Source organism: Anas platyrhynchos, chromosome 1 (genome assembly GCF_047663525.1).
Source record: "Anas platyrhynchos isolate ZD024472 breed Pekin duck chromosome 1, IASCAAS_PekinDuck_T2T, whole genome shotgun sequence".
Lineage (NCBI taxonomy): Eukaryota > Metazoa > Chordata > Aves > Anseriformes > Anatidae > Anas > Anas platyrhynchos.
Window position 1 is genome coordinate 163,796,482 of NC_092587.1, and position 25,600 is coordinate 163,822,081.

The following is a 25,600-nucleotide window of genomic DNA, read 5'->3' on the forward strand; positions in this document are numbered from 1 at the left end:
AAATTCTAAATTCAGACTAGCTACCTTGGAGGTGTCTGTGGAAACAGCCCTTTTGATCTCAAGCTTTTAGTCCTCTTTGAATTTAGAAGTCCCAACAGCAACACTTATGTGGCTGTATTCACTGTTTTCCAATTCAACTAAAAGACAAGGACTTATCATCCCCCAATGAAGACTTCTAATATAGACAGAATGAGAAATGTAAAGGTGATTTGATAAAATTAATCGTATGCTTCTCCTCTTGATTACACTTAATTGTAATTATAGAGTTGCTAGCCTACCTGAAATGAATTGTAGTTAGGGAAGGATCTTACAGGAAACCATCTCACAGGTCTCATCTCCAGGGTGCACATTGCAACAGCAAGATTTGGGATAACTACCAAGGTCTCCCTCTCTTTTCTTCACCAAGCTAACAGAACTACAAGTAGTAGTTAACTCGGTGCAATAGAGGAGTAACCAGTATCATTCGCCAACATGGAGAATTGATCAGTCTCTGATGATGGTTTAGGAATAGGTTGTCAAAGTGCAGCAAAACTAAAGCACTTCTTGACTCTGAGACAACCACCATAAAAGTGCAGGAGAAACAAATGGGATGGAAACACCTTCATCCTTTGACCCAGAGAAAGCATACGTGAGAGATAAGCAAACACAGTGATAATGCTCAAGGTTGCCAGGTGGCAAGATGTTGACCCATGTTATCCACACAACACTGGCTGGCAATATAAGCCTACACTAACTTTTTTTTTTGCAGTATACTTTCCCTTTCTTGCTGCATAGCAATAGACAGGTGGAGAAGGCAGCCATGAAAAACATAGCTGGAGTGCTCTTTATGTGTTATCCTTCCTACATGTCAGTACAGATGCGGTTCATGATCCAATTCATCTGTTGAAGTCTGTATTTTAAAGTTTAGTCAGTATTCTAGATGTCTTTTTCAGGAAGTGAAGGTAGAAAAATGCAAGTCGTCATCATCATCAAGGAAACACATTAATGGCATAGTAGAGTGTACAAGATCTTTGAATACTCAAAAATAGCTTATACTGCAGTGTAAGTTACGCAAGCCTCATTTCTAATAACATAAATCAGTTCCATCAAAAACAGCTCATGCTATAACAAATCAGCCATCTGTTTGATGCTAATTTATTGGAAGACATTGATTCAGAACCACTTCAGTAGTCAGATATCTATTGCTTGGTGAAAAGAAGGATTATGAATATTAAGGCCTCTACCACACTGCATTTAAAGCTCCTCACCTGGAAAACAGCACATTGAGTAAATATAAAAGTATGCACCTCTTTTTTTTTTTTTTTCCCTGGCTGGAAAGAATCTGTAGAAACTTTCACTAGGGAAAAAAATCCAAAACTGTTGCAGGAACTGTGGACAGAGCATCAAGCATATAATTATATGAACCATTATTAAAAATTACATGGTTACTTAAGCCTCTGGGTGGGGGGGGAAACAGCTAACAGACACAGGACGTGTACACAGATGAATATATTTGAGCTTTTTCATATAATAAAGTTACCAGCAAAACAGAGGCAATATTTCACAAAGAAAAGCTATCAGGAAAAGAACAATGCATTAAAGACAGAGATATTCTATGCAAGGGAAAAAAAAGCATCCTGTCAACCATCCCATAATCCCTTCTCTTTTTAAGCAGCGACACTGGAATTTTAGTACTAATGAAGGCTGAAACAAGAACAGAAATCAGCAGCTTGTGAAGTAAACAGACCTTTAACGTACAGGACATTTAAATTCATTTTGTGCTCATTTACAACACGTAAAATCTCAAATACACTCATTCTGAGTGTCATACCAACTACCAGCCCCCCCAGGATGTTCACAAACATGCCCCTCATTTCAGAGCAACATCTAAAGATGAAAGCTGCTTTGAAATTATGCTTTCTTAAAAGGAAAAAAAAAAGCCTTTTTGTTATTTTTTTTGTTAGCACAACAGATTCTGCATTTCACATATTTCACATGTATAACTGAGCCTTACCAAAGTGCTTCCACAAGTAGAAGACCAGCCAGGGAGTACCACCAGTGGTAAGCCAGCTTTAGTGTAGTCATTATCAAAGTCAAACCAAATAAGCAATCCTATTCCACGAACACAGTATCAAATACTCTCTTAATTATCAGATTTATTGCAAGTACATTTTTGTTGTTTACATGTTGTTGTTGAGTTTGGTGTTTTTGTTTTTTATTTTTTAAGTGAAGAAATATTGGAATAAACCACAATTTGCTTTATTTAATGAATCAACTTATTTTTTTTCTGCCCTCTGTCTTCTACAGGGCTGTTCAGAGAAGCTGTGGATGTCCCATCCCTGGAGGTCTTTAAGGCCAGGTTGGATGAGGCCCTGGGCAACCTGATCTAGTGGGTGGTAACCCTGCCTATGGCAGTGGGGTTAGAACTAGATAAGCTTTAAGATGATTTCCAACCCAAGCCGTTCTATGATTCTATGACTATCGCAGTTTCCTCACGCCCTTTTCTTTATTCCCATATCTTGCTGAGTTGACCATCATTGAAAAGCAATCTGTTCAATAATCCAGATACTTCCAGATCCTAGCTGTAAACAAATTACTACAGTATCCTCCACCACCAAGGAAAGTACAAGTGTTCCCCTCCCCCCCTCCCCCAGTAATTAACCACTACTTTTTCTGTGTATAGATCAGGGCATTACACAATTTAATAAGGAAATGGATGAAAAGCTCTACAGCTGCATTTTGCAATACCATTAAAGAATAACCTTTTATAACCATCACCTGTCTTCTACTTCAAAGCAGGCACTCTTTGAGGCTGCCCCAGTGTTGCTGTTTGTTTTACAAGTTGCCTGGCAAAGAGGCCCAAGCAATGGAGAATGAGAAGAGAAAAAAAAAGCATCTTCATTAGGTATCCTATCCTAAATTAGCTGGAGAGTGATCAGAAGGCTAGTTCCAAACCACAGAAACAGTGGCACGTTGATCACCTACAGTAAAAGGACTTTAAACTGAGATTATGCTACACCTTCTTCACTTACAGGAAAATGCAGATTCTAGAATATTTTACAGGTAAACATTGACCTTAACAACACTCATTTTGAAAGTGAAGACAGCTTTCACAATTAAATATATAACATTGACAAAGATGCCACAGTACCAAGAGCTGAAGTAACCTGAAATAATTAGCTGGAGAATTCTCTCACAGACGACGGTAGAAAAATCACTGTTCGGTAGTTTTCTTCCACCACTCTCACTGCTACTTATTTCAGCTCACAAGGAATCCAATCACTCCTGTGTCTACAGATGCACAAATAACAGGAACATGTTCCATTAAACACTGTATGCCAAAACCTACATGCAATTAAGCCTGACCAAACAGTTTCTAGGAGCATAAAGATATTTGCTTTCCTGACAAAAATTTCACAAACAAAAGCTCCTTACATAACTACCTATGCCTTGGGTACATTTCCATCAAAAAAGATTCCTTCCCCAGGAAATAAAAGCAAGCTTCTCCCTCCTCTGACTGCTCAGTAATTCATTTTTGCACAAATAAACCATACAAATACATTCCCGCATAACAGAAAAGAAGCAGCTCAGAGTGTTCACTGCTTCCCCACCTCCCCTGGACTGGAATCAAGCCCATGCAGAGTCGTTCAGTTCAGGTTCCTCTATGAAAATGAGAAAAACACCTGTGGGTATGCAAATGAAACCATTCTGCCTGAAGAGGTGCTACATTTAAGAATGGGAAGATGGATTTTGGTGATGCTGAAAATAGGTTGCTATGCTTCTGTGACCAGCTAAGATCCATTTCTCCACCACAGTTAATAATGAAGAACTGTATTTTTGATGTTAGCTTTGCATCTAATTTTTACTGCAATTCCCTTCTTTTGTCCTCGCTGTGTTATCATCTAACAAGATGTGTAGAGCAACACAGTAATTTAATTAAAGCCCAGGTTAGATAGCTACACCAAGCAGCACAGAAATGCTAAAACTCTTGCGGACAGGGAAAGACAAGTGAGGACAAAGCCATGGCAGGATGCTACTCCAGCAGGATGCAGTCACACATAGCCATGACACACAAGCTCTGGAGTGGAGGCAGCATGGGCTGCAGCTCAGTGTTAGCAAAGGTGCTGCTGCTCCCACAGCCTAGGAGCCAAGTCAACCCAGTACCCTTCATTGCATAGGTCTACCTGTTCCTTTAAAACAATGCAAAGCTGTGTACTGTCTGAACCAGTATACTCCTTTATTCTTCAGAGACCATGCTACTTAGGAAAGAGAAGCCTCTGTTTTTTGGCCTACTTCTACTTCACCATTTTCTTTTATGTGCTCATATTTGAGCTGCTGGAAGGAACCAGGACTTGATTTTTTATTCACCTCATATATCTTCATGTTTGGTGTGTATTTATATTTAGACAGTTTTTCAAGCCACAGCACTTTTTCATTGCAAAATTCATCTTTTGGGAAAAAAATAGTAAAGGCCAAAAAAAAGTCCTAGGAAGATATTTGATACATTAAATTTGTTTTTAAGAGTAAGATTTCCTTTCTTTTCTGAGCCCTATTTCAGTGAAGATTTCACAACTCACACTTGAACTGAATTTCACAAGTGTGAATGCAACCCTTGCCATCAGATAGTTCAGTTTTTACCTTGTCCAGCTTTCTCTCACACACTCTTCTCTGCCCTTTCACTGTAGCACCTTATTGTGCAAATATGCCTTCTGACAAAACCAACAAGCACCAGCACTGCACTCCAGCTTTTCTCTTGATAATACTTGCACTGTCCATTAAAAGAAGTAAGTTTATCAAGCAACTTTGGCAGACAAACGACACAGTACAAACATAGGCTACTTGCCTAGTTCATTCTGAGTACCTGGGGCAACACTGTATGCTCTTTCCACAACAGTACTGGGAAGGCATGTGATGAGCTTAATTTGTCCTCCTGCACACAGAGCCTAGTGCACAGCTGCAAGCAGATACCACACAGCCATCGTTCACATGGACCCCAGCAAACAAAGCTCAAGACTGTGGGCTTGTACATTGGCTGCCATCAGCCCATGGATTCATAGATTTACAGTCCTACCTGAACAATGAAAAAGAGTACCAGATAGAAAAGTAGAAACTTACAAGCACAGTCGTATTATTTTGATGGCAATCACCACCCTAGATGGACTATACCACCCAAGTAACTGAATATTTCTCTATGGGTTATGCCATAATTAAACAAATTAACTTGTTGAATGCATTTGCGGGTTATTCAAATAGTATTAGAGAAGACTGAATTAAACTGAAGAATTTGGTCACGGCTAAAAGAGGAAAGTGTCTCAGAAGGACATAATGTTACTTACAAAAGTTATTCTTTTGCAATATAATTATTTTCGTCTTGAAGGAACAAAACATCATAATGAAGTGTCAAATAACACTAATTAGTAACTACTGCAAAGTGGCTTCTGTATGATTTCTCAACAGCAATCAACATTGAATACAAGAGAAGAGTCCGTGTTTCAAAGAATAAAGCGTTCTGCACAGCAAAAGCAAGTGTTTTGCAGGATGAGCACAGCAGAGGAACATCATTACTGATGCATCTTCTGTGCTTATTCAAGCTGGGTGGGTGTGCCTTCTGCATAACCATCTGATGTGTGATCTTCCAGTTACATTACCCATGCCAAAACCAGTAACAAAGCCTCTTAAATTAACTGATCTTTTTAGAGCAAAAGTAGGTTTTCAGTAATGATGCTGAATATAGCATATGCAAATATATGTGCCAGCTTATTGGCAGAGAACTTCAGCCATTCCTATTATTCTTATTAAGCTCTTACTAAAATACCAAATGGTTTGATGAAGAAAAGTTAATTTCTAGGAATTCATAATGTTTTTCTTTTCACAATAGCAAAACCTGGCTACACGTAGAAGTGAAATACTGGTCTAGATTAAAAGGTGTATAATCCCTCCCCACAACAGTTTTATTGACCTCTTCATTCTCTGTATACAACGTTCCACATTTGCTAAAGCTTAACAATAGTAGATCGTTTGACTGATTTAGAAAATCAAATTATTTGCTTCCATAAAATTTGTGCCTGATTTCTTTCCTCAGCTATGCTTTCTTGGAGGCAGTCATCAAAATTTACACAAGTTAAAACCAGCTTTCACTGGATGTGACCTTTGCCAAAGCTCACTCAGGAGTGTCCACGTGGGGCCAGATCAAAACCCTGTCTAGCCAAGAAGGATGGGATGCTGAATGGTTGCTTAAGGAAGAGTAAAAATAAAGCAAGCAAGATGCTTCTCCCTCAGGCACTTCCCAAGCTAGATGGGGTTTTCCTGTGTTAAGTAACTCCTAAGAGATTTCTCTTCCATGAACTTCTCCACTACCCTCTGAACTCAAGCAAACTTTTATCTTACACAGCTTTTTTTAACAAGGAAGCCTGCTACCCCTTCTTTTGGTTGATTATTCTTATAGTGTGATACACAGAGACTAGTTGAACTACTCTGCTCTACCGTTTGCTAGTGAGGTTTCTATGTTCATTTGTTGCTCATTGCTTTGTCCACCTTCCCTCTTCATCCATTACCTCTTTTTCTGGCTAAGTACTCCTAGCATCTTTAGACCAGCAGCAGAAACTATTCTTACGTACAGTCATAGAATTGTCACAAGGATGAAGATCTCCCAATGCCATAGTTTAATTTTGTGGGTATCTGGTGAAGTGAGGTGGGAGAATGGCAAAAAGGAAAGCAATCAAAGTGCAAAGCTTCAGGTGGTATTTATAATACCAGCAAACTCCAGATTACCCACAACAGCATAACAATGTGCCATTGTTTTTTCTAGTCCTCATAATTCTTAGCAATATTTGGGTTTTATTTCTGTGTGGAACTTTGACTGCCACTAAACAGACACTTTTACAGAAACTCCTAACCCTACCCAGGGAGTTTCAGGCCTGGGCAGTATCAGCTGTTCCAGAGCTCACCGTTTTCTGTATGAAATTGGAATTGTCCTGATTTTTCTGTTCTCACTTAAGTAACCCAAGTTTTCCTTCTATTTTGTACAAATAAAGAATAACACTTCTGAAAAATTAGCCTGCAAGATTATTAAAAGTGGCTTCTAGAACTGTGAATACTTGTAAATTTGGACAGATTAGGATTAGTTTGCAGAACTGAACAGCAATTCCCTTATTCCACAGCTCTTAGATTGCATCTTAAAGTCAAACCATACATAAGTATATTGTGCCTTCTGTTAACTTGGGCATTTTTAGGTAGTATTTTATCAAGCACATCTCTCACCCTAGAAAATGATTACTGCTGACAGCATCTTAAAAACATCAGGTCACAGAGTTAAGAAGCGTACATTATTGCATCATAAGTCTGACGTGCGTATTTGAGCACTAATTCACAGGGCACAAGTGGCTGTCTGTAATTTAATATCCTTTGCCAAAGCAAAAGTATTTTGAACTTAGCCTCCCTTTCCCCACCCCAGTTAAATACTTTATCACATCATGCATTGGAATCCACGTCAATTTGATGAGTATCTTTATGTACTGGGTTCAAAGGTGTGTACATGTTTACATTCACAGGATGCTTTTTCTAGAAGAGAAAGGAAAGAGGAAATGTATCCCACATTAGTCAACCTCCTTACTCTAGTCTGAGTAACCTGCCAGAGCAACTTTCACATCTTTTTTAGAGTTGGTTTCTGATATGCCCTGCCACTGAGCCTATGGGAGCACAGGGAGGGCGCGGTCGATACGCAGCAGGGCAGGGTTGCCAGTTGGAGACAGCAGGGCAGGCAGGAGGACTGGCTCTGCGGGAACCTCCGGACTTTCAGAGAGGACAAAGTCCGAGTCCTGCCCCTGGGACAGACTAACCCCTGCCACACCACAGCAGGGTGGGGAGTTGTGCAAAAACGTAGCATGGGCACAAGTTGATGGCTGTGATCATCCCCTCTTTCCTCAGGGCTTGTTACACCACAATATATATTGATGCTTCCGGACTGGTGTCCCCCAGAACATGGGACAGGAGGCCATGATAAAATGCAGCAAGTTCACTGTAGGGTACCAGTATGGTTGGGGCTTTGCGATCCTGAGCTTGATAATTAGAATTGAAATCTCTGAAAGCACTGTGGGGATACAAAGCCTTCCACCTTCCCACCTCCCCCCGAGATACTTTTCAAGTGTATTAGGATCAAGAATGACAACTTTGAAGAAACGAAGATATTCTAGCAAGAAGTTACTGTAACCTTCACCAAATCATTCAGTTTTGTAGCATAAGTATTTAAATACCAATAAGACTATGGATACATGTCACTAAAGATAACTGAATTACTCCCAGTATTACTACCATACATTATTGTCATTTTCTCCAAATTTTTTTCAGTCTTTCTGTATGCTTCTAGACATATACCTAGAAGTTTGTCATTCTTTCAGCAAAGTCATCTCATAAAACAGATAAATGATAATCAAACGCCATCAAGAATGTAATCCCATAGAAATGTAAATTAACTGTTAAACTACTCAACAGAAAAAATGAACAATCTCAAACATTTCTCTTCATGATCAGAAACTTCACAGAAAGTTGGAAGATTATATAGTACCGCACCCAACATTTTATAGAGTTTATACTGAAGAGTTGGAGGTTAGTTCCTGGAAGGTATGGTCCAAAGTCTGGAACACTTTGTTACCTACAATGGTTTTATTGGAATGATTTAAAAGATATGCAAATTAATGACATGTGTGAGTACTGTACAGCAAGCACAACCGCATGACATGACAGATGAAATACACTTATTTCAATTTTGTTTCTTTTTTAACCTGTGTGACAGTGATCGGTATTGATAAAAGTAAAACGTGAAATATATGATCTTGAAAGGAGTTGTCACAAGCTATACACCAATTTTAATGTTTAAAATATGGATATGCCCAAGAACATTAGCTGCTGTGAATATTACTCAATTCTATGAAAACGTCCATAGCAAATAAAAATTTCCAAACTTCCAAAGTCATAGGAACATCTCTAAATTACTCTGTAGTGAGGGTGCTGCACTTTTCCATTTCAAGGGTAGTGTCACTAGGAAACTTAGTTACCACAATAAAATCCTATTACAACCACGTGTAAGAAGCGTTATTTCCCTGGATTTCAGTAAATGATCTCAAAAAGCAGTATTATTCTAATAAAATTGTTTTTAAAGAAATGTTTTCATTCCACAAAACTCATTCTTTCATTCCATTCCCCCTCAACTTGAATTCAAGGATAGTTTTTTAAAACTTTGTGCCTTTGGATTGATTGACTTTTCAGTCATACAAATACCACCTGGACACCTTACACAGGTATAAGTTTGAGTCTAGGGCTAACTACCATGATATTTCTTGCATTGAAGTTCTTGGCTTTCATCCAGTCCACAACTTTCTGTTCTACACAAAATAAAAAGGCAGGAAAGGGTGTTTCCGATTTTTTTTTTTTTTAAGAAGCCAAATTAGAACTAGGTTTTTCGACTCATATTGTGCGTTTCTTAGTAACATTAAATCACTACAGCAAACTCAGGCTCAGGTCCATCACATACTCATTATAAGTCTGAAATTCTTAAGTAAAAAAGAATTCAAGAAGCTATATTAACTCCGTAAGTACATTAGATATGCAAGAAGAGCCAAGTATGAATTCAGTATTATCAACAACAAACACCAACTCTGAGCTACCTGACCACAAATTGACTCACTTTTTTTTTCTCTCTTTTTTTTTTTTTTAAATCTCTATTCCCATGGTGTTAGACTGTGCCTCCTTTGATCAAAATTGGGTATCTCTTTGTGAACGACACGATGGGATACTAGTTTCAGAAGTGTTTCTTATTACGTCTCAAACCTTTAGCTAAGTCAATTGCCAGACAGTTCAAATTGCTGAGTGTCACTGGCAAAGTAAACCTAAGGAATTCTCCCAAAGGCTGAGACTATCTGTCCAATGTTCATGATTGAATTATAAGCATTTGAAGAGTCAGAGACCCTCTGTCTCTTCCTACTAAATCATTGTTTCTTTTAAAAATTGTTCTCTATTTTCCATTTAGTTTTCTCACAGCACATTTTTTAAAAATGTTTGTTCTAACTGTACCATTAGTAAGAACACAGCTGGACTTCCTAAATGACAGATAAGATTCCCACACAGGCATCAACACAACTACAGGTGCTACAGGTTTGCAAAACAAATTCTTAAGAGCACTGACAATAATTCTCCACTCAGAAAGACCACCTTTTCAGGGCTTCCTACACAGATTGCTTTCTTCAATTCAGTAGCTGTAACATTTATAACATACAAACTGAAATTTTACTTTGCCTTCATCGACCCTGAAGAAGAAAGCATCCTCAATGAGGAACAAGTGAAATCAGGAAATCCATCATTTTCCTCAAGACTAGACAGAAATAAAAATAAAAATAAACTCATGAGAAACATAAGCACATATACATAAATTAAATCTATTAGAAGGTAAAATCTACTTTTGTGCAGTTCCTTTCCTAGCACATGAAGAATGTCAAACTCAAAGATGCTACATCTACGTTCAAACTTTTTGCTACTGCTTTAACAGTATTTTCAGCACCCTATATCTGCATATTTTTCAGCTGCCCCAAAAAAAGACAAGTAAAGAAATTTAATTACTGAAAGGAAGCACTAGTTTTACAGTAATCTGACTTATGGGATAAAGAAGGTAGGTACCAGAGAACGTTTTGTGTTTGGCTTAACTCGGTGCTAAGAAGGCTTACTTTCTGACAGCGCCTAAAAGGAAAGGGTGGTTTAGTATGGTACAACACTTGTGATATGGCTTGTAGAAATTGTGTACATACGTTCAAAAGAGATTGTATAAATCAGTATAACTGTTCATTTTTAAAAAGTTTAATCATTAGAAATCCCTGTAAAGTGTATACTGCTTATAGGAAAAACAACAGAATACAGGCTAAGTGATGGGGTCGTAAGCAAATGTTTCATTTTCTCAAGCTTGACTTTAAACACACATCTGATCTCTGAACAATGTTTTTGTGGAAAGAGAGCCTGTCTTAAAAATTTAGCTTCTGATATGCATCAACACAATGATGAGCATAACATAACTGTCGTTACTACCTCTCTGTAGTTGGCTCTAGATATGTAACACTTTGTGCTACAGAAAGCGCTGCAAACAAATTTTTTGAGGATTGTTTTTTGCTTTAGGAAGTTATGAAAAATAATTGTGCTAAAGGACCTCTAAATTGATAGTTAATACTATCCAAAACTTAGAAATACCAGGGCTCTCTTACTTCATCTGATTTATGTAGTTATTTGCACTTCAGCAAGATTTCTCTGACAGGTTTATCTGTTTACTTCATATGATTTCTACTTCATTTAATATATGGAACTGAAGATGAATAAACAAGAAGTACAGAGCAGCAAAAAGTTGAAAGCCTTATCCAAATATTATAGTCTGAGATATGTTGGGTTCTGAGATACTTGCAGCTATCTTACAAGACAATATTTTTGTTTCACTCAAGACCTACTCTGAATATAAACCCACAGTAATAGTATTAGTAGGAGTCAAATATTTTTTATATTTATAGAAGAATAAAATTATTACAATGAAACATGAGACAGCATTGGGTTTGCATTAGTTTCAAAAAACATTTGCTATTTATGATAGCATACTGAATTCTTACACAGAAGCTTGGCTTAGTATATTTAATAGTATCATGTATTATTATTCCACACTAGGCTGCCTCCTTTTAAAATGATAATTGGGATAGCAAATTCAATCAGAACCAAAGTTTGATGTCTAAGCAAGTTCTCACTTCATGGCTTTGTTTTGCTAAGTACACTTCCACAGCTGGGAACAACTGGGTGTGTCAATTCTGAAGAGCTGGGTAAGGAAGTGCTTAGCATTTTTAAATGGTAACTGTGCTGTCAACTCAAAGTTGCCAAGCTCGTATTATGTTCTGTGATAGAACTAGAAAATAATAAAATGAAATATTATGACAACCTTGTATTACTGAAAAAAAAAAATGCTGCATTTTAAGATAACATCTGATTCAAAACAATAAAATCCCAGGCTAAAATATATAGAGATTTTTTTTCAATATATATATATATTATATATATAATATATATATTATATATATATATATATATATGTATATAAATATATATATAAGAGGAACACATGCATTTACACAAATATCTGAGACAATATACGTATGACTGTCGGACACAGTATGTGTGAAATAAGTCCATCTGGATAGCTTTTATTGGAAAACATGACACATTGCTGTACTATACCACTGAGCAATAATTTCTGCAGATTTACAGAAATACTGAAATATAAGTCTCAGGCATTAATCTATACACATTTTCATTGGCAGAAAATAAACCATCCATGCCAGTATATTTTTCCACATCACTCAACAACTAATCTCTTTGCTGATCTGGCAAAGCATAGTTTGCAATCCTTTGAACAACAACCAGTAATTTTAACCAGCCCTCTTCACACAAACTTCTAAACAATAAAATTTTAAGCAGCTTTTCCTTTGCAAAAAGGATAATCGCATAATCACTTGGAACTAAGAGTCTCCAACATACTGGAAATTTAAGAGGATTCTTGTCCCACATATAAATAGTAATTACAGAGAAGGGTTTCACATTATGCCTGTACATCATCTCAGTCACCATAAAAATGCTAATAATTAAAAACCAATTGAAAAGTTGCAACTTTATTTCCAGATAGGAAAATTATTTCTTACTATAGCTTCTGGCAAGACACAAGCAACAGAGAGTCTTACCTTGCTCACGTGACAACACCACACTATATAAAAACAAGAATTGGTAACTCCTAATGGCTTGACACTGACATATATTGTTGATGATGCTGAAAGATACATTGGCACCAGTCAAGGTGCAGTGAAAGGCAGCAAGCACACCCAGATACAATAGCAAGCAAGAAGCAGAAAATAGCTTGGCTAGTTGGGAAGGGAGCATAACCAGGTGGGACAGGTCAAAGTCTGTTAAGATGCCCAAAGGCATATAATTTCCCATAATATAAGAGACACCAAATGTAACTGTCAGGCATCAGACACAGGAGGAGCAAAGGAAATACTTCACATAATGCATTGTTAGACTGAAGACTTTCCCAATACAAGACATCCTGAGTGTCGGAGGCATTACAGGGTTCAAAAAGCAATTGGACAAACTCATGCAAGGCCAAGCACAGCTCAGACAGAAATGCAACCTCCCAGTCAGTGTTAGAGGTTGGTTTTGCTCCAAGATATGAAGACAACTCTGGTGGTCTTCTTAGTGCTAGAGGTGGACCCACCCTTTCAATGATATCCTCCTCTTTACACACTCTTTTCACATACAACACAAGTTGGCATTTTCTGTCTGGTAGTAAATATGAGTTGCCTACCAGAGCACTAAGTACTGCTCTCAGCAATCCCAGCCTTAAAAAGCTTACTGTTTAAGCAACAGTTGACTTAATCTACTTTGGGTAGATAAAAAGCACATACTAACAGTGGTGCTGCACTAGAAAACAGGAATACTATCAAGGTGTCAAAATACATGCTGCTTCAGGCACACATTAATATTATCCTGTATAACCTATCACAGCTGATTCAAGATGTGGGCAATTAGCCTCAGGTGATGGCGGCTAAAGAAATTTGCTTAGGAATGCCAGATAGCCCAAAGTGAAATGCAATCTTTTATAAAAATCAGCATACAAGAAAGTCTTCCCTCCTCATGACAAGAAATGATTTACTTTTAATGCTGAAACCAGGGTTAACAGAGGATAACACAAAAGCGATGCATGTAACAATATCCCTTTCCTGACGACTGACATCCAACAAATTTTGAAATATAATATACATTCAAGTGGAATTAGAGACACTTCTATTACATTAAAATCTCTCTCTCATATACATATAGATTGATCAGCAAGCTCCTGATCAGCATTTCTTTCCTGACACATATACGACTTCCTCTGGAAACTGTCTGAAGACTAGCTTGCCCCCTGGGTGATCAAATAATGCATAATTAACTTTTCAGCAGAGAGTTACCTTTGTATAACTTATTTCCTCTATTTCTTGGAATAAAATGTCCCTCCTGTCCCTCCACAAACTCCTAAACATGTCAAAATGTGTTAGCATAGCTCAGTTACCACTTTACAGCGTGGTCAGATACAGAAGTTTTGAATTACTTTGTAAGCATTTTAAACATACTGTGGCAGTGTTATATGATACATAATGTGTGGAAAATCGAACTTTTATTGAAACAAATTAAAAAGAGTACAGCTGTATAGCTGGCAGCTCTTTCAACTATAACCCAGACTCCCTGCACTGCTGTCCACAAGACGCAATCAAATCTGCTTTTTTGAAAAAAGCACTAATTAATCTATTGCAAAGCAAGTCTGATGCAATATGCCTGTTGCCTTATGACAAATTCACATTCCGACCTTATTCTGCTCCTGGAAGTAGAACTAGTAGTGCTGAAAGAATCCAAAGAAACGAAACAAAACAGAAGAAACCCACAGTTATGGACCCACTAGACTAATTTCATGGCTGACCTCACTTGGGCACTGCAGTTAACATAGGGACAAGTTGGACAGCATAACTTGCACAACAGTTTGTTAACTCTCTACCTATCTGACCTCCCCTGGCTTTCAGGCTGTCGTTATTTACATTGCTGAAGACCAGCTCCCAATAGTGTCCAACCATCTCATCTATACCGGTAGAGTAAGCCTCAACCAAAATAACTTCACCACAGGTTTTTGTGGATAATTAAGGCTTGCCAGAGGTTACCAAGCCTCTAGCTTTCAGTGTGATATACGAGCCAGGTAGAGGATACCAGCGTTCTGGAGGGATGCCAAATCCCAAACACCACATTAGCAAGAAATTATGTTTCAGGTATGACTCAAAGCCTGGAAAAACACATTTCCATCTCAAGTATCAGACCTCAAAAATGCATGAGCTTTCATTCCGAAACCAGGCGAAGAGCATGTTAACATAGCACCATCCAGTCCACCTACAAGATATTTAATTAAAGCAGTTGGATGTCATTTCACCATATTTTCTCCTGGTATTTACAGAAGGATCACTGCGTGTTCCTCTTTTATAGAGCTGATAGCTTAAGACAGGAATCAGTTCTTAACATTTAACTTGACAGGTTTTCAGCACAGCTCACTAAAGCTTTTCCTGTTTGGAGATGACAGTAAACTCATCCTTTGTACTAACACAACAAAAGCAACTAATCCTGTAACAAAACAAGAAGTCCCATGAAGATATTTCTGTCACACATTCAAAACACCATATGTAGGCATTTAACAGGTGTTTCACCTTAATCCCTCAGAAACTAGAAGAGACTATGAGACTCAGTAGCCCTGAAAGTAGCAAATTCAGTAACTACATTTCAGAAACAAACTATTTTGATTTCAGAGGAAAACTCTTTCTCTGTAAACATAACAATTACTCTATGCCTTTCAGCACTTAGTCTCTACCCTTACACGCTTTGAGGGGAAGTGTGACACTCAGTGACAAACATCTGACTAATATTTGGAGTGGTGAAGACAGCAGCCCTTTAGGAATACCATGCCCAAGAACCACAGCAATTCAGATAATCATCAGAAATACCACCCCAGCCTTTCAGATTTTATGTCAGTAATATCAAAGCATAAAGAAAAGTGATGCTTGTTATATCATTTAACAGTTAGTTTTGCTCTGAGCTTAAAATAACCTGAACAGCTTCCATTTTATATATTAAACACTGTAAATATTCATCAACAATTAGCTTGCTTGTGTGAGGTATAATAATTCATTTCTGAAATTCAATTTGTGCAAATCTTATTGACCAGGTTTAAGAATGCATAAACCCTCACCACAGTATTCAGAACTGCTTTTATCAGGTTAAAATAATTTTCCATAGGCAAACATTTTTAAAAATGGACTGAGAAACATATTCAGTTAAGATTAGAAGGAGAAGGGGAGGGAAAAAACAAAACCACAGAACTCACTTGACTGTAACTCGATTGGACAAATCCTGAAGATCTCCTGGATGAAAAAGCTGAGCTTCTTTCAGTCCAATATTTTCGCAAGCTTTCAGAAAAACATTTATATTATCCTGTGAAGAGAAGTAGAAAGCAGTTGCTTAGTTAAAAGCACTAAGCAGGTTTTGCAGGATGGTTAGTGTGAGCCACTAAATGTCAAAGCCCAGCTCATGGAAATAATAATAAAAAAACAAATCTTCTGGATCATAAATACAGGTCGTTTCTCCTATACACATGCAGGTTGCGATCTTAGCGACTGACTGGTACGTTAAAGATTACCTGGCATAAAGCAGCGGCTAGCCAGTAGGCAGCAATCTCTACTTTGATGTCAGCTCTGTTCAGCAAACAAACGCCCCCTTTCTGGCTTTGCACGACAAGCCTCACCTCTTGCCTTTAAAAATAACTCCAGCTACTGACATTCACCACCCAGAAACTCTTGGCAGGGGAGGAAGAGGAGGAACATGCTGTTTCTATGATTACAGACCGATTATGGAATACTGCACCTGGAATCTGGGTTTGGTTGCTGAGCAAGCTCCTGAGAGACAGAAACCAAACTGTATTCAGCCCTGCTGCTTCCTCACTTGTGGGGTTTGCTCTCCTCCTCGATCCTCCCCTTTCTCTCCACCCCCCTCCCTTGTAACACCAAGGTAGAAGGGACTGTAGGTGCAGTGTATTGCAGCACCCATTTGCTGCACCTGTTACAGATCAACTGACCAGCAGTAACAGGTTACAGGGGGGAAAAAAAAAAACAAAAGAAAAAACAGACTCCAATGATATACAGAGAGATTATACAACTTGTGATCTCTTTCCACTTCAAAAACAATAGGCAATAAGCAAGAAATTCCTTCTCGTTAACATGGAATGCTATCAACAACAAAAGAATTTGCCCTCTTGCGCACTTCAGTTTGGTTGAACGCCGCAGGAAAAGGTACACAGAGTTACTTAATTCATAAACTGCATACAGCCATGTCATTCAGAGGGTTTGTCAAGTCAAAGTACTTTTATGAGTTTCACAGTATGAAAGAGCACCACATCAGCAATTTAATACATTTGAAATGCCCCCCAACCTTTTTTCTTTATTTATTTTTATGACATATCCTCACTGGATATAACAATATCTCATTTAAAATAGAAAAAAAAATCCACAAAGAAAGTAACAGCTGCTTCAAATACAGACCAAAAAAAAGTGTATGTTTTTACTTTAAGTAAAACAAACCCAAGAATCCCCACAACCTTCTGTTTTGAAGCTCCCTAGGATTCTAGTATTTCTTATCTGTCTGCAAACATGGTTTCATTCAAGGAAAATATTTGAACAAGGTATTCCCCATGCAGGCTGCAGGCTCGGTGTTTCCACATCTGAATGATCCCAGCTGACTCCCAACCCACCAGTGCTGTGCCCCAAGGTCTGACGTATGATATGCTCCAGTGGGGGCTGTTCTGCTGGAGATGGAGGGGGAGGAGAGAAGCAACTTGACAGTGACAGCAAGGGACGTGACATAGTGAGCACATGAGCAGAAGCAACGGGGAACAGTACAGGACAGGTAACCTCACCTCTGCACCAGCTCCTACAGCACCCAAAGGCTGCCTACACATGTGACCAAGCTAGAGTTTTGTGCTGGGGGGTGTAGCCTAATGGGAAGGAAAAGGAAGTGTCCCCCATCTTCCTTGCACCTTCAAGGAAAGCTGGCTAGATGCACCATTTTTATTCAAGTGTCACCTTGGTACCAGCACCTCAGAAACTTGAAAAGGCACAGTTTCCTTCACATGGGAGAGGCCACTAATTATGATCTATTATGATCTAACTACAAGGTCCAAAATAGTATGCTCTGACAGGTCTACCAGTTGCCAAACACAAAGCAGCCTCCCAGACTGACGGCTTATACCAACCAAACTGCAGAGAATGAGTGTATTGTGCAGATCAATGAGGAAGAAGAATCAAAGGTTTGGAAAAAACAAGTGCTGCCTACACCCCGAGTATAATAAAAACAGAAGTACTTGCTCATCAGTGGTGGCTCAGCTGTACAACCACCAAATTTTTGGTATATGACAGAATGAAGTTTGGAGGTGTTGTAGCAATTAAGCCTATCAAATATGAACTTCCTAATAAATAACATATATGGCACTTAGTGTGTGACAAAAAGGAAGGGGGAAATTTAAAAGAAAATAAATAAAAAATAAAAAACACAGCCAGTTGTGGCACTCAATTATGTGCAGGCTAAAACACAGCTGAAAACCTTCCTTTCCACCAAACCAGCAGTTTGATCATGCTTACCATCTCTCAGGTGACTGTCCCAGCTGCAAATCTTCTTATGGTCAGGGCCTGGGATTCATACCCAAGCAGAAAGATCACTCAAAAGTCTGTGGCTTGAGCTTGGATATTGACCGAAAAAAGCGTACCTTCAACTAATCAGTACTTCTAGATAATGTATTTGCAGTTATTCTTGACCACCCCTAATCATCATGGTAGATCACTGAAGCTACAAGTCTCAAAATAGCTAACAGACATTTTAAAGTTTAACAAAATAATGAACCTGGAAATGAATTTTAAGTAATACCATAGAAATAAGCAGAGAAAAATGACAAGCTGTCAACAATTAGATTCATCATTGGAAATGTGAAGAGGAACATCGTTCTGTGATTAATGCACTCAAATATAGCAACCGTCATGCTATTCCTTTTACTAAGTCAAGGAATATAACTTTAATAAGACTAATGGTTCTTACCTCTTCAACTTCAAAGGCTGTAGTGCAATCTTAATCTCATCATACTTGGTGCACACACACACACACAGAAAAATACTTAAAGAAATCAGACCTCAAACATCTGGAGAAACACAACATACCAGATCTATTTCTTGGTGACTCTAACACACCCATACAGCGTGCTTGAGAAAAATGGTTTTCATGCCTGTATCCCTACAGCCCTTCTACCAGCAAGATGCTCCCAATGTCTGTACATCAGGGCAGAGCATCTAATTTTAAGAAAGATTTAATCAGCAGAATTGCAAAGAAAGAGGAGTAGGATAGTAAAGAAAAAGGCAAAGAACCTATACAATAAGCAGAGAACATGTGAACTTGGTTTGGGAATGACAATAAAATTATAGAGCCATAGAATGGTTTGGGTTGGAAGGGAAGATCAGTTTGAAGATCACCTAGTTCCAACCCCCCTGCCATGAGCAGGGACACCTCGCACCAGACCAGGTTGCTCAAAGCCCCATCCAGCCTGGTCTTGAACACCTCCAGGGATGGGGCATCCACAGCTCCTCTGACAACCTGTTCCAGTGCTTTACCACCCTCTGTGTCAAGAATTTCTTCCTAATGCCAAATCTAGATCTACCCTCTTTTAGTTTATAGCCATTCCTCCTTGTCCTATCACTACATTCGCTGACAAAGATACCCTCCCCAGCTTTCCTATAGGCCCTCTTTATGTATTGGAAGGCTGCTATAAGGTCTATGCTAAGAATAGCATCAAATCATAGAATATCCTGAGTCAGAAGAGATCCACAGGGATCATCACATCCAACTACTGCTTGTGCAAGTCCAAGTAGGTGACACCAGTTGCTCTTTCCCTATCCACCAATACTGTAACCCCATTGTAGAAGGCCACCAGATCTGTCAGACACAATCTACCCTGAGTGAAGCCATGTTGGCTATAACTAATTCCTCCCCTTATATTCAATGTACCTTTGCATAGTTTTTTGTTTTTTTTTTTTTTTTTTTCATAGTTTTCCAGGAGAATTTGCTCCATGGTCTCTCCAAGCACAGAAGTGAGACTGACTGGCCTGTAGGTCCCTGGGTCTACAAAGCATGAGAAACAATACTGTCGCCACCTACACACACAAGGGGAGTAACAGCAAAGGGAAGAGAAGAGCTGACCAGCCCCAAGGCATAATGTCACAAAGAAGTAGACAAAAATCAACTAGGTGTTTTCAGTATAGAACTTTATCAATGCATATCCATGAGCATCTAAAGTTGGAATTAGCATCACACGATTACACTTCTTAAATCATAACAAAAATAAAGCCTGAAGTGTTAACCACAAAATTCAAGTGCAATTCATTTTGGGTATGTTATTACTTTTTCTAAGTGTTTCAGTGGGATAGGGTGGGGAGGTCAGAAGGAGATTGGGAGGACACGTTGTGTTTTTTTTCACTAGACTATCTATGTACATGAGGAAACAGTAAAGCATTTCAGATGCTCCAAGCACAACTTCAGTTTCCCACAAGCAGTACAGGCTTACATTAAAAGCACACCACAGAACGCTGACTAGGTATAGCTATTACCGTTTAGCATTTCATTTTTGCCGCAAACTTCAAAGTAAACCGCACCCAAAAACCTCTGCAAAGTTGTAACACGAGAGAGACCCAGCCTGCAGTGGGAAGCAGGTCATCCACAAGCTGGCATTTAAACCCTGCAGTTCGGAGGAATGACAAACGATACCACACACTTTCAGGCATACACCTGCCTCTCTGGTGCCTACAGGGAATCAGAGACCACAGAACCTGCTCTCTGCCTGTTGCCAAGGTATCCCCCTCTAACCAACATTGAAAATAAGACAAGATGGCATTCCAGTGTAAGGAACAGCTTTTGTCTTCTCCATGCCTCACTTTCACGTAGATAAAATGCTGTTAAGGTTGTGGTCTGTGCCCTCCCTCTGATATCCTATCAAAGCAGGGCTGCCTTCATCACTCCTGCACACTCACTGACAGGAGGACAGGAAAGAGCTAGAGCTTCTCCACCAGTGCTACTTCCCTGCTGTTTCTTGGTGGGCTTCAGCCCTACTTCTGCTTCTATGCAAAGGGCAGAGGGGCTGTGCCAGAGCCCTATAGCTCCGGCAGATGAACAGGGCTGGAAAGGCAGGGCTTCCAGACCAGTGGTGGCATCCTGGGCTGCTCATTCCCATCCCTACCCTCCAGAATGCAAAGAACCAGTCACTGTGTAAGAAAACATGAGAACGTGGACAAATTCCTTTAAAAGTAATATTAATTCTAAAAGGGGATCACAAATGACAGTGGTGCTGTGTTTGGCACCTGTGATCAGCTCCAGACATCAACATGGTAAAAGTTTGAGATGGTGATGCAACACTATGAAGACAGACATACAGCACTGGTGGTAGTGGGGAAGTACACAGGCTCCTAAAGATTTTGTTGTTATTTTTTTGTTTGTTTGTTTTCAAAAAATAAAAGGTTTACATTGAAAAAATAGTACGAGCAACAGGGAATTGAAAATAAATAAAAGTAAAGATGAGAAAGGATCAAGGAAGGTGATAAAGGATCTGCCTTAAGCAGGAAAAAGAGAAATGAAGCATCGGGGGTAAAATATGAAAAAAATAAAATGAAATAAATCTATCATATAACAATGCAAGAACACAAAGTGAAAGGGAATGAAGAGAGGTCTCCACATAAGGATGTGCAACCACCATCTTATTTTGGCTATACATGCAATGCAAGAGCACGCTAAATTCAGCTTGCATATATGAGTTGCAATTTAATTAAAAAATAAATCCCTCATTATCATGATTATCTGGGTGAGGCAGGAATATTAATTTAAAGAAGCGTGTAAATACATTTGCTTTCTTTAGGGTGCAGTCATGTTGTGTGGTAAGCCTGTCATCTCCTTAGTTAACTGTTTCTCTGAAGCTACACATGCACTAAAACACAGTGAGATCTTGCATGCATACAAGTTATGGCACATCTTTTGATTCCGTTGGCACCTGGGAGAAAAACACTGTAACATGGTGTTTTTCTGTTTTTCCAGGCTGGATAGGTCAATAAACAAAAGCAATCCTCCATGTTGCCTCCTACTCTTACACAAAATGCCTACCACTTCACTTATAGCTCTTCTTTTGCCATTCAAGTTTTTATTGTTGTTGGGGTTAGATTTTAGGTTTTTTGTTTTGTTTTGTTTTTCCTCCTCTTTTCAGAGGGTGATGGGGAAGGAAGGGAACAGAATTTCATACCAGCACTCTATGCTCTCAGTACCATGGAACAGATTTGCACTGAAATGTTACAGCATCATCCAGACTGTGATTTGGTGCCAGAAGTTGTTTTCAATTCCCAGGCTCCCAAATAGGAGAAAAAAAGGAAAGAAAAGGAAAAGAAAAAAATAAGAAATGCTACCCAATACCTACAGAGCCTAACAACAAAAAACTTTTGACATTTTTGGAAGAGAGAGCAATATTTTTTTTGGCTAACAACTTCTGAAGAACTATCTGAATAACCCATGTTTAACAGATATGTTCCTTAGCATTATGTTTATGGAAGCATTTGGAGCAATCTTGAAAGCTTATGCTATTATCTCCTTCATGAGAAAGAGTTCTTGATATCTGCATTCCCTCAAGAAAGGGATTTTTTATTATTTTTTTTTTTTATGACAAAGAGGGTGGGTTTCAGTTTGTTTTCAAGGTATCATACAATTTTCATGTACATAGTATCTTACTAGTCACAAGAGCTGGCTTAAATCAGTACAATACAGAATATAGAGCTGTGTTTTGCAACAGCATCACAACACAGCTACATGTTGTTTATATTCAGAGGTGGGGTAAAAGAAGAAACCTGCAAAAGGATCTCGTTCAACGAGTTGGGTGACCTGCTCTTCCTCGGAGCTATGTTTCGATTATTAGCACTTGTTGTGGGTGTGGGGAGATGGTAACAGGAGTGAGGGGGGAAAACAGAGAATGGGGTTGAACCTTGTGGTCTGACCACAGGCCTAGGAGCAAGGAACTGCAATTACCACCTTGGCCCTGCACGGCAGACTGCTGAGTGCCTGCCACACGTTCGTCCCATCTACAAAATGTGACGGCCCAAGCTCTTACAGCTCTTGCTATTTCTGTAGAAGGCTGCTAACGGGTTCAGTCTTGAACTGGAAGTAGGAAGAGTGGGTGGAATAGCTGAACTACTTTTTCCCTTTTTGGTCCCAAAGTTAAAAAAAAAAAAATCCTGCAAGCCTAATTAAACTTAAAATGACTTCAAAGCTTCTGTTCTGTAAATTATCCCACCTATAGCAGCATGCATGGAGTACTACATTGGCCAAAGATCTGAAACAGTGCTAATTGCTTTACCACTCCCCTCTGTGTGCTCTCCGCTGTTTTTCCATATAATGTGGAATAATAAAGTTGTGAATATATACTGAATATATTGTGATCCTTGACAGACAAGTCTTCCCTACTGCTTAGCTCTGTGCACGATTAGAGATACAAGGAACAAACTCTCCAAAGATTCAAACACTCATTCCCAGTCTTCCCCTCAAAACCGTTGTGCTCATGCTGCCAGAATGCTGGCATGAGATGTCTGTTCCAAGCAACAATAATTTTAAATCGTAATTAAGAAGAATAATATTCCTCTTTGCTGTTGCAGTTCACTCACCTGCAGCTGTTGCAGTAGGTCTCAGTAGAGTTTAACCATTATGGAAACCACTTTCTGAAACAGCTTTAGAAAATAACCACTTTGTTTTCAGACAAAAAGGCCCATCCATCCCAAAAATCTCCCACTGTAAATGTGATGATAGCAGCTGGTTATGGACACGTATAAAATACGAGATGTGCAATGAAAGACCTTCCCCCAGCTTCATTTCTCAGCCCCAGCACTCCCCATCACTGTGGGTAACAGCCAGCAGAAGACCTGCTCTACCCAGTCCACCTCAACATCTGCAACCTCTTGCAGCACTGAGCTCCATGAGTTACTTCCAACAGTAGCAATGCATGTTGTTGTTGTTTAACCTTAATCTCAACAACAAAAAAACACTCATTTTCTTTTTTGAGGTAGGACTTCCATGTTCATAGTGTTCTACATGCCTGACACAGGAAGGGACCAACTGGCCTCAAGGACTTGAAGTCCCTTCTAGGCCTACCCCACCTCTATCATGTTGCAGTGTAAACTCCACTAAGGCAATATAGCAACAGCATATACTCCAAATGAATACTTCAGCGATAAGAGGAATTGACAAGTCGTAAAGGGCAGGTGTGTTTCAGGGATGTCTCTGTTACCAAATAAGGTAAACTAGAGAGGCGAAGGGCAAAAGTACAGCACTTTGACACCCTGGGCAGACAGACATTTCCAGTCAGGAAAGCTCAGTGCAGTTCTCAGCTGAACCTCATTTTGGCCAATATAAAGGGAATTCAATTTTTGGGACAATATAAAGGGAATTTAACTCACTCAGTATCAGTCACGTTGACTATAAAGAAAATATACATGTAGGCTCAAAAAGTTGCTATGGGATAGCATCCCAAGCTATTTCCTTGTTTAGGCAAGCCTTAACTTTCCCACCACTCACACACATTCCAATCAAAGTCAAATAAATAAATAAAGTGATGTACTTTTCACTCTGAACAACTTATAAAAAGCAACAGACTTTACAAGAAAAGTGTGTAAAAACACTCTAATGCCAATTTATCCAACTATACAGAGTTGGGATGACAGTAATCCTCTTAAAGGTGAAACTCCCCTGAAGCCTAATGACTAATAAAATAAGAACTCTTGTTCTCGAAACACTGAAAGTTTTGGCAGAGCTTGCTTTTCCTTTTTGCCCCTCCCCCCACATTTGTTTTTTTTTTGTTTGTTTTTTGATATACATCTTTTTCTGGTTTTGTTCATACAGGTTAACCATTTGATATAGATGAAACTCAGCCCCACTGATTGCCCAGAGGACTTGAAATAAAGAAAATTCCTCAGATCCTCAGTTCACATGGTTTCTGATTTTCAACTGTGATTTAATAGTTGGTCTTAAAAGAATTTGGAAGCTCCCTTTAACTTGTCCTTCTTCAGCAGCCACAGATAGACATCTTTTGTTTCCCAAGAGGAGCAGCATCCCACCACTTTGTTTGTTTTGTTTCTTATGGAACCTGCGCGTTAGGTGTCGGCACAATGTTTACTAGCTTTTACACACATTACCAGAGGGTGATTCAGCACAGGCACATGGGTGCAGAGGTGTTCAGACAGGTGTTGAGAGATGTGGTATGAAGAATGTGTACCAAACAGAACAGTGAGTAACATAGATATACAGCTCCAGCACTGATACCACAAAAAAAAAAAAAAAAAAAAAAAAAACACAATTGTCACCACTGCAATTAACATCTAGTTTCTTTGGAAATTGATGTGCGGTGTTTAAAATTCAGAGCAATAAATATCTGAAAAGACAGGGAGAGAAGTACTGTAGTGTTTGCCCTATGAAGATTCAACACTGAAATACACTGCCTACCGCAAGACGTCTCAAATCCGCATTTCTTTGGCAAAGGTAGAAGAAATCAGATTACAAACGTCACTAGTTTAATTTAAGGTGTGTACCTTTTCTACATGGTTAACATTTCTTTCCAGTTTGGAAGGAATGTTTCTCTACAAACACAGAAACAGTCATCAGATATTTGAGAAAATAAAAATAGCACGCAAGTGACAGAGTATACAGAGAGCATACCACAGATTACAGCTGATTGAGTTGAGAAACGGAAATTTTTTGCAGTTTATTTTACAACCATATTTATGTATTTTGTTAGGTGCTGGCAAGTTGAGGGGAAGAAGGTCATACTTGTTTGGAGCTTTAGTTTAGAGGTGAAGGAGGGACAAAAATTTTCCCTATTAGAAAATTCTTGAAGCCAGTAATATTATTTTACTGTTTTAAAATTCCTGTT

General features: G+C 38.8%; 1 protein-coding gene across 24 annotated transcripts in view; it reads right to left on the reverse strand.

Moving 5' to 3' along the window:
* LMO7 (LIM domain 7) overlaps positions 1 to 25,600 on the reverse strand; it is a 129,330-nt gene that overhangs the window by 56,209 nt on the left and 47,521 nt on the right. For 23 of the 24 annotated variants that reach the window (XM_038183937.2, XM_038183593.2, XM_038183903.2 and 20 more), the window contains exon 4: positions 15,947 to 16,053. In XM_038183937.2, coding sequence (XP_038039865.2) covers positions 15,947 to 16,053 — 107 coding nt within the window. Of the gene's footprint in view, positions 1 to 15,946; positions 16,054 to 16,258; positions 16,278 to 25,600 lie in introns of those variants that run through there. The other variant, XM_072032488.1, reaches the window with a different exon arrangement.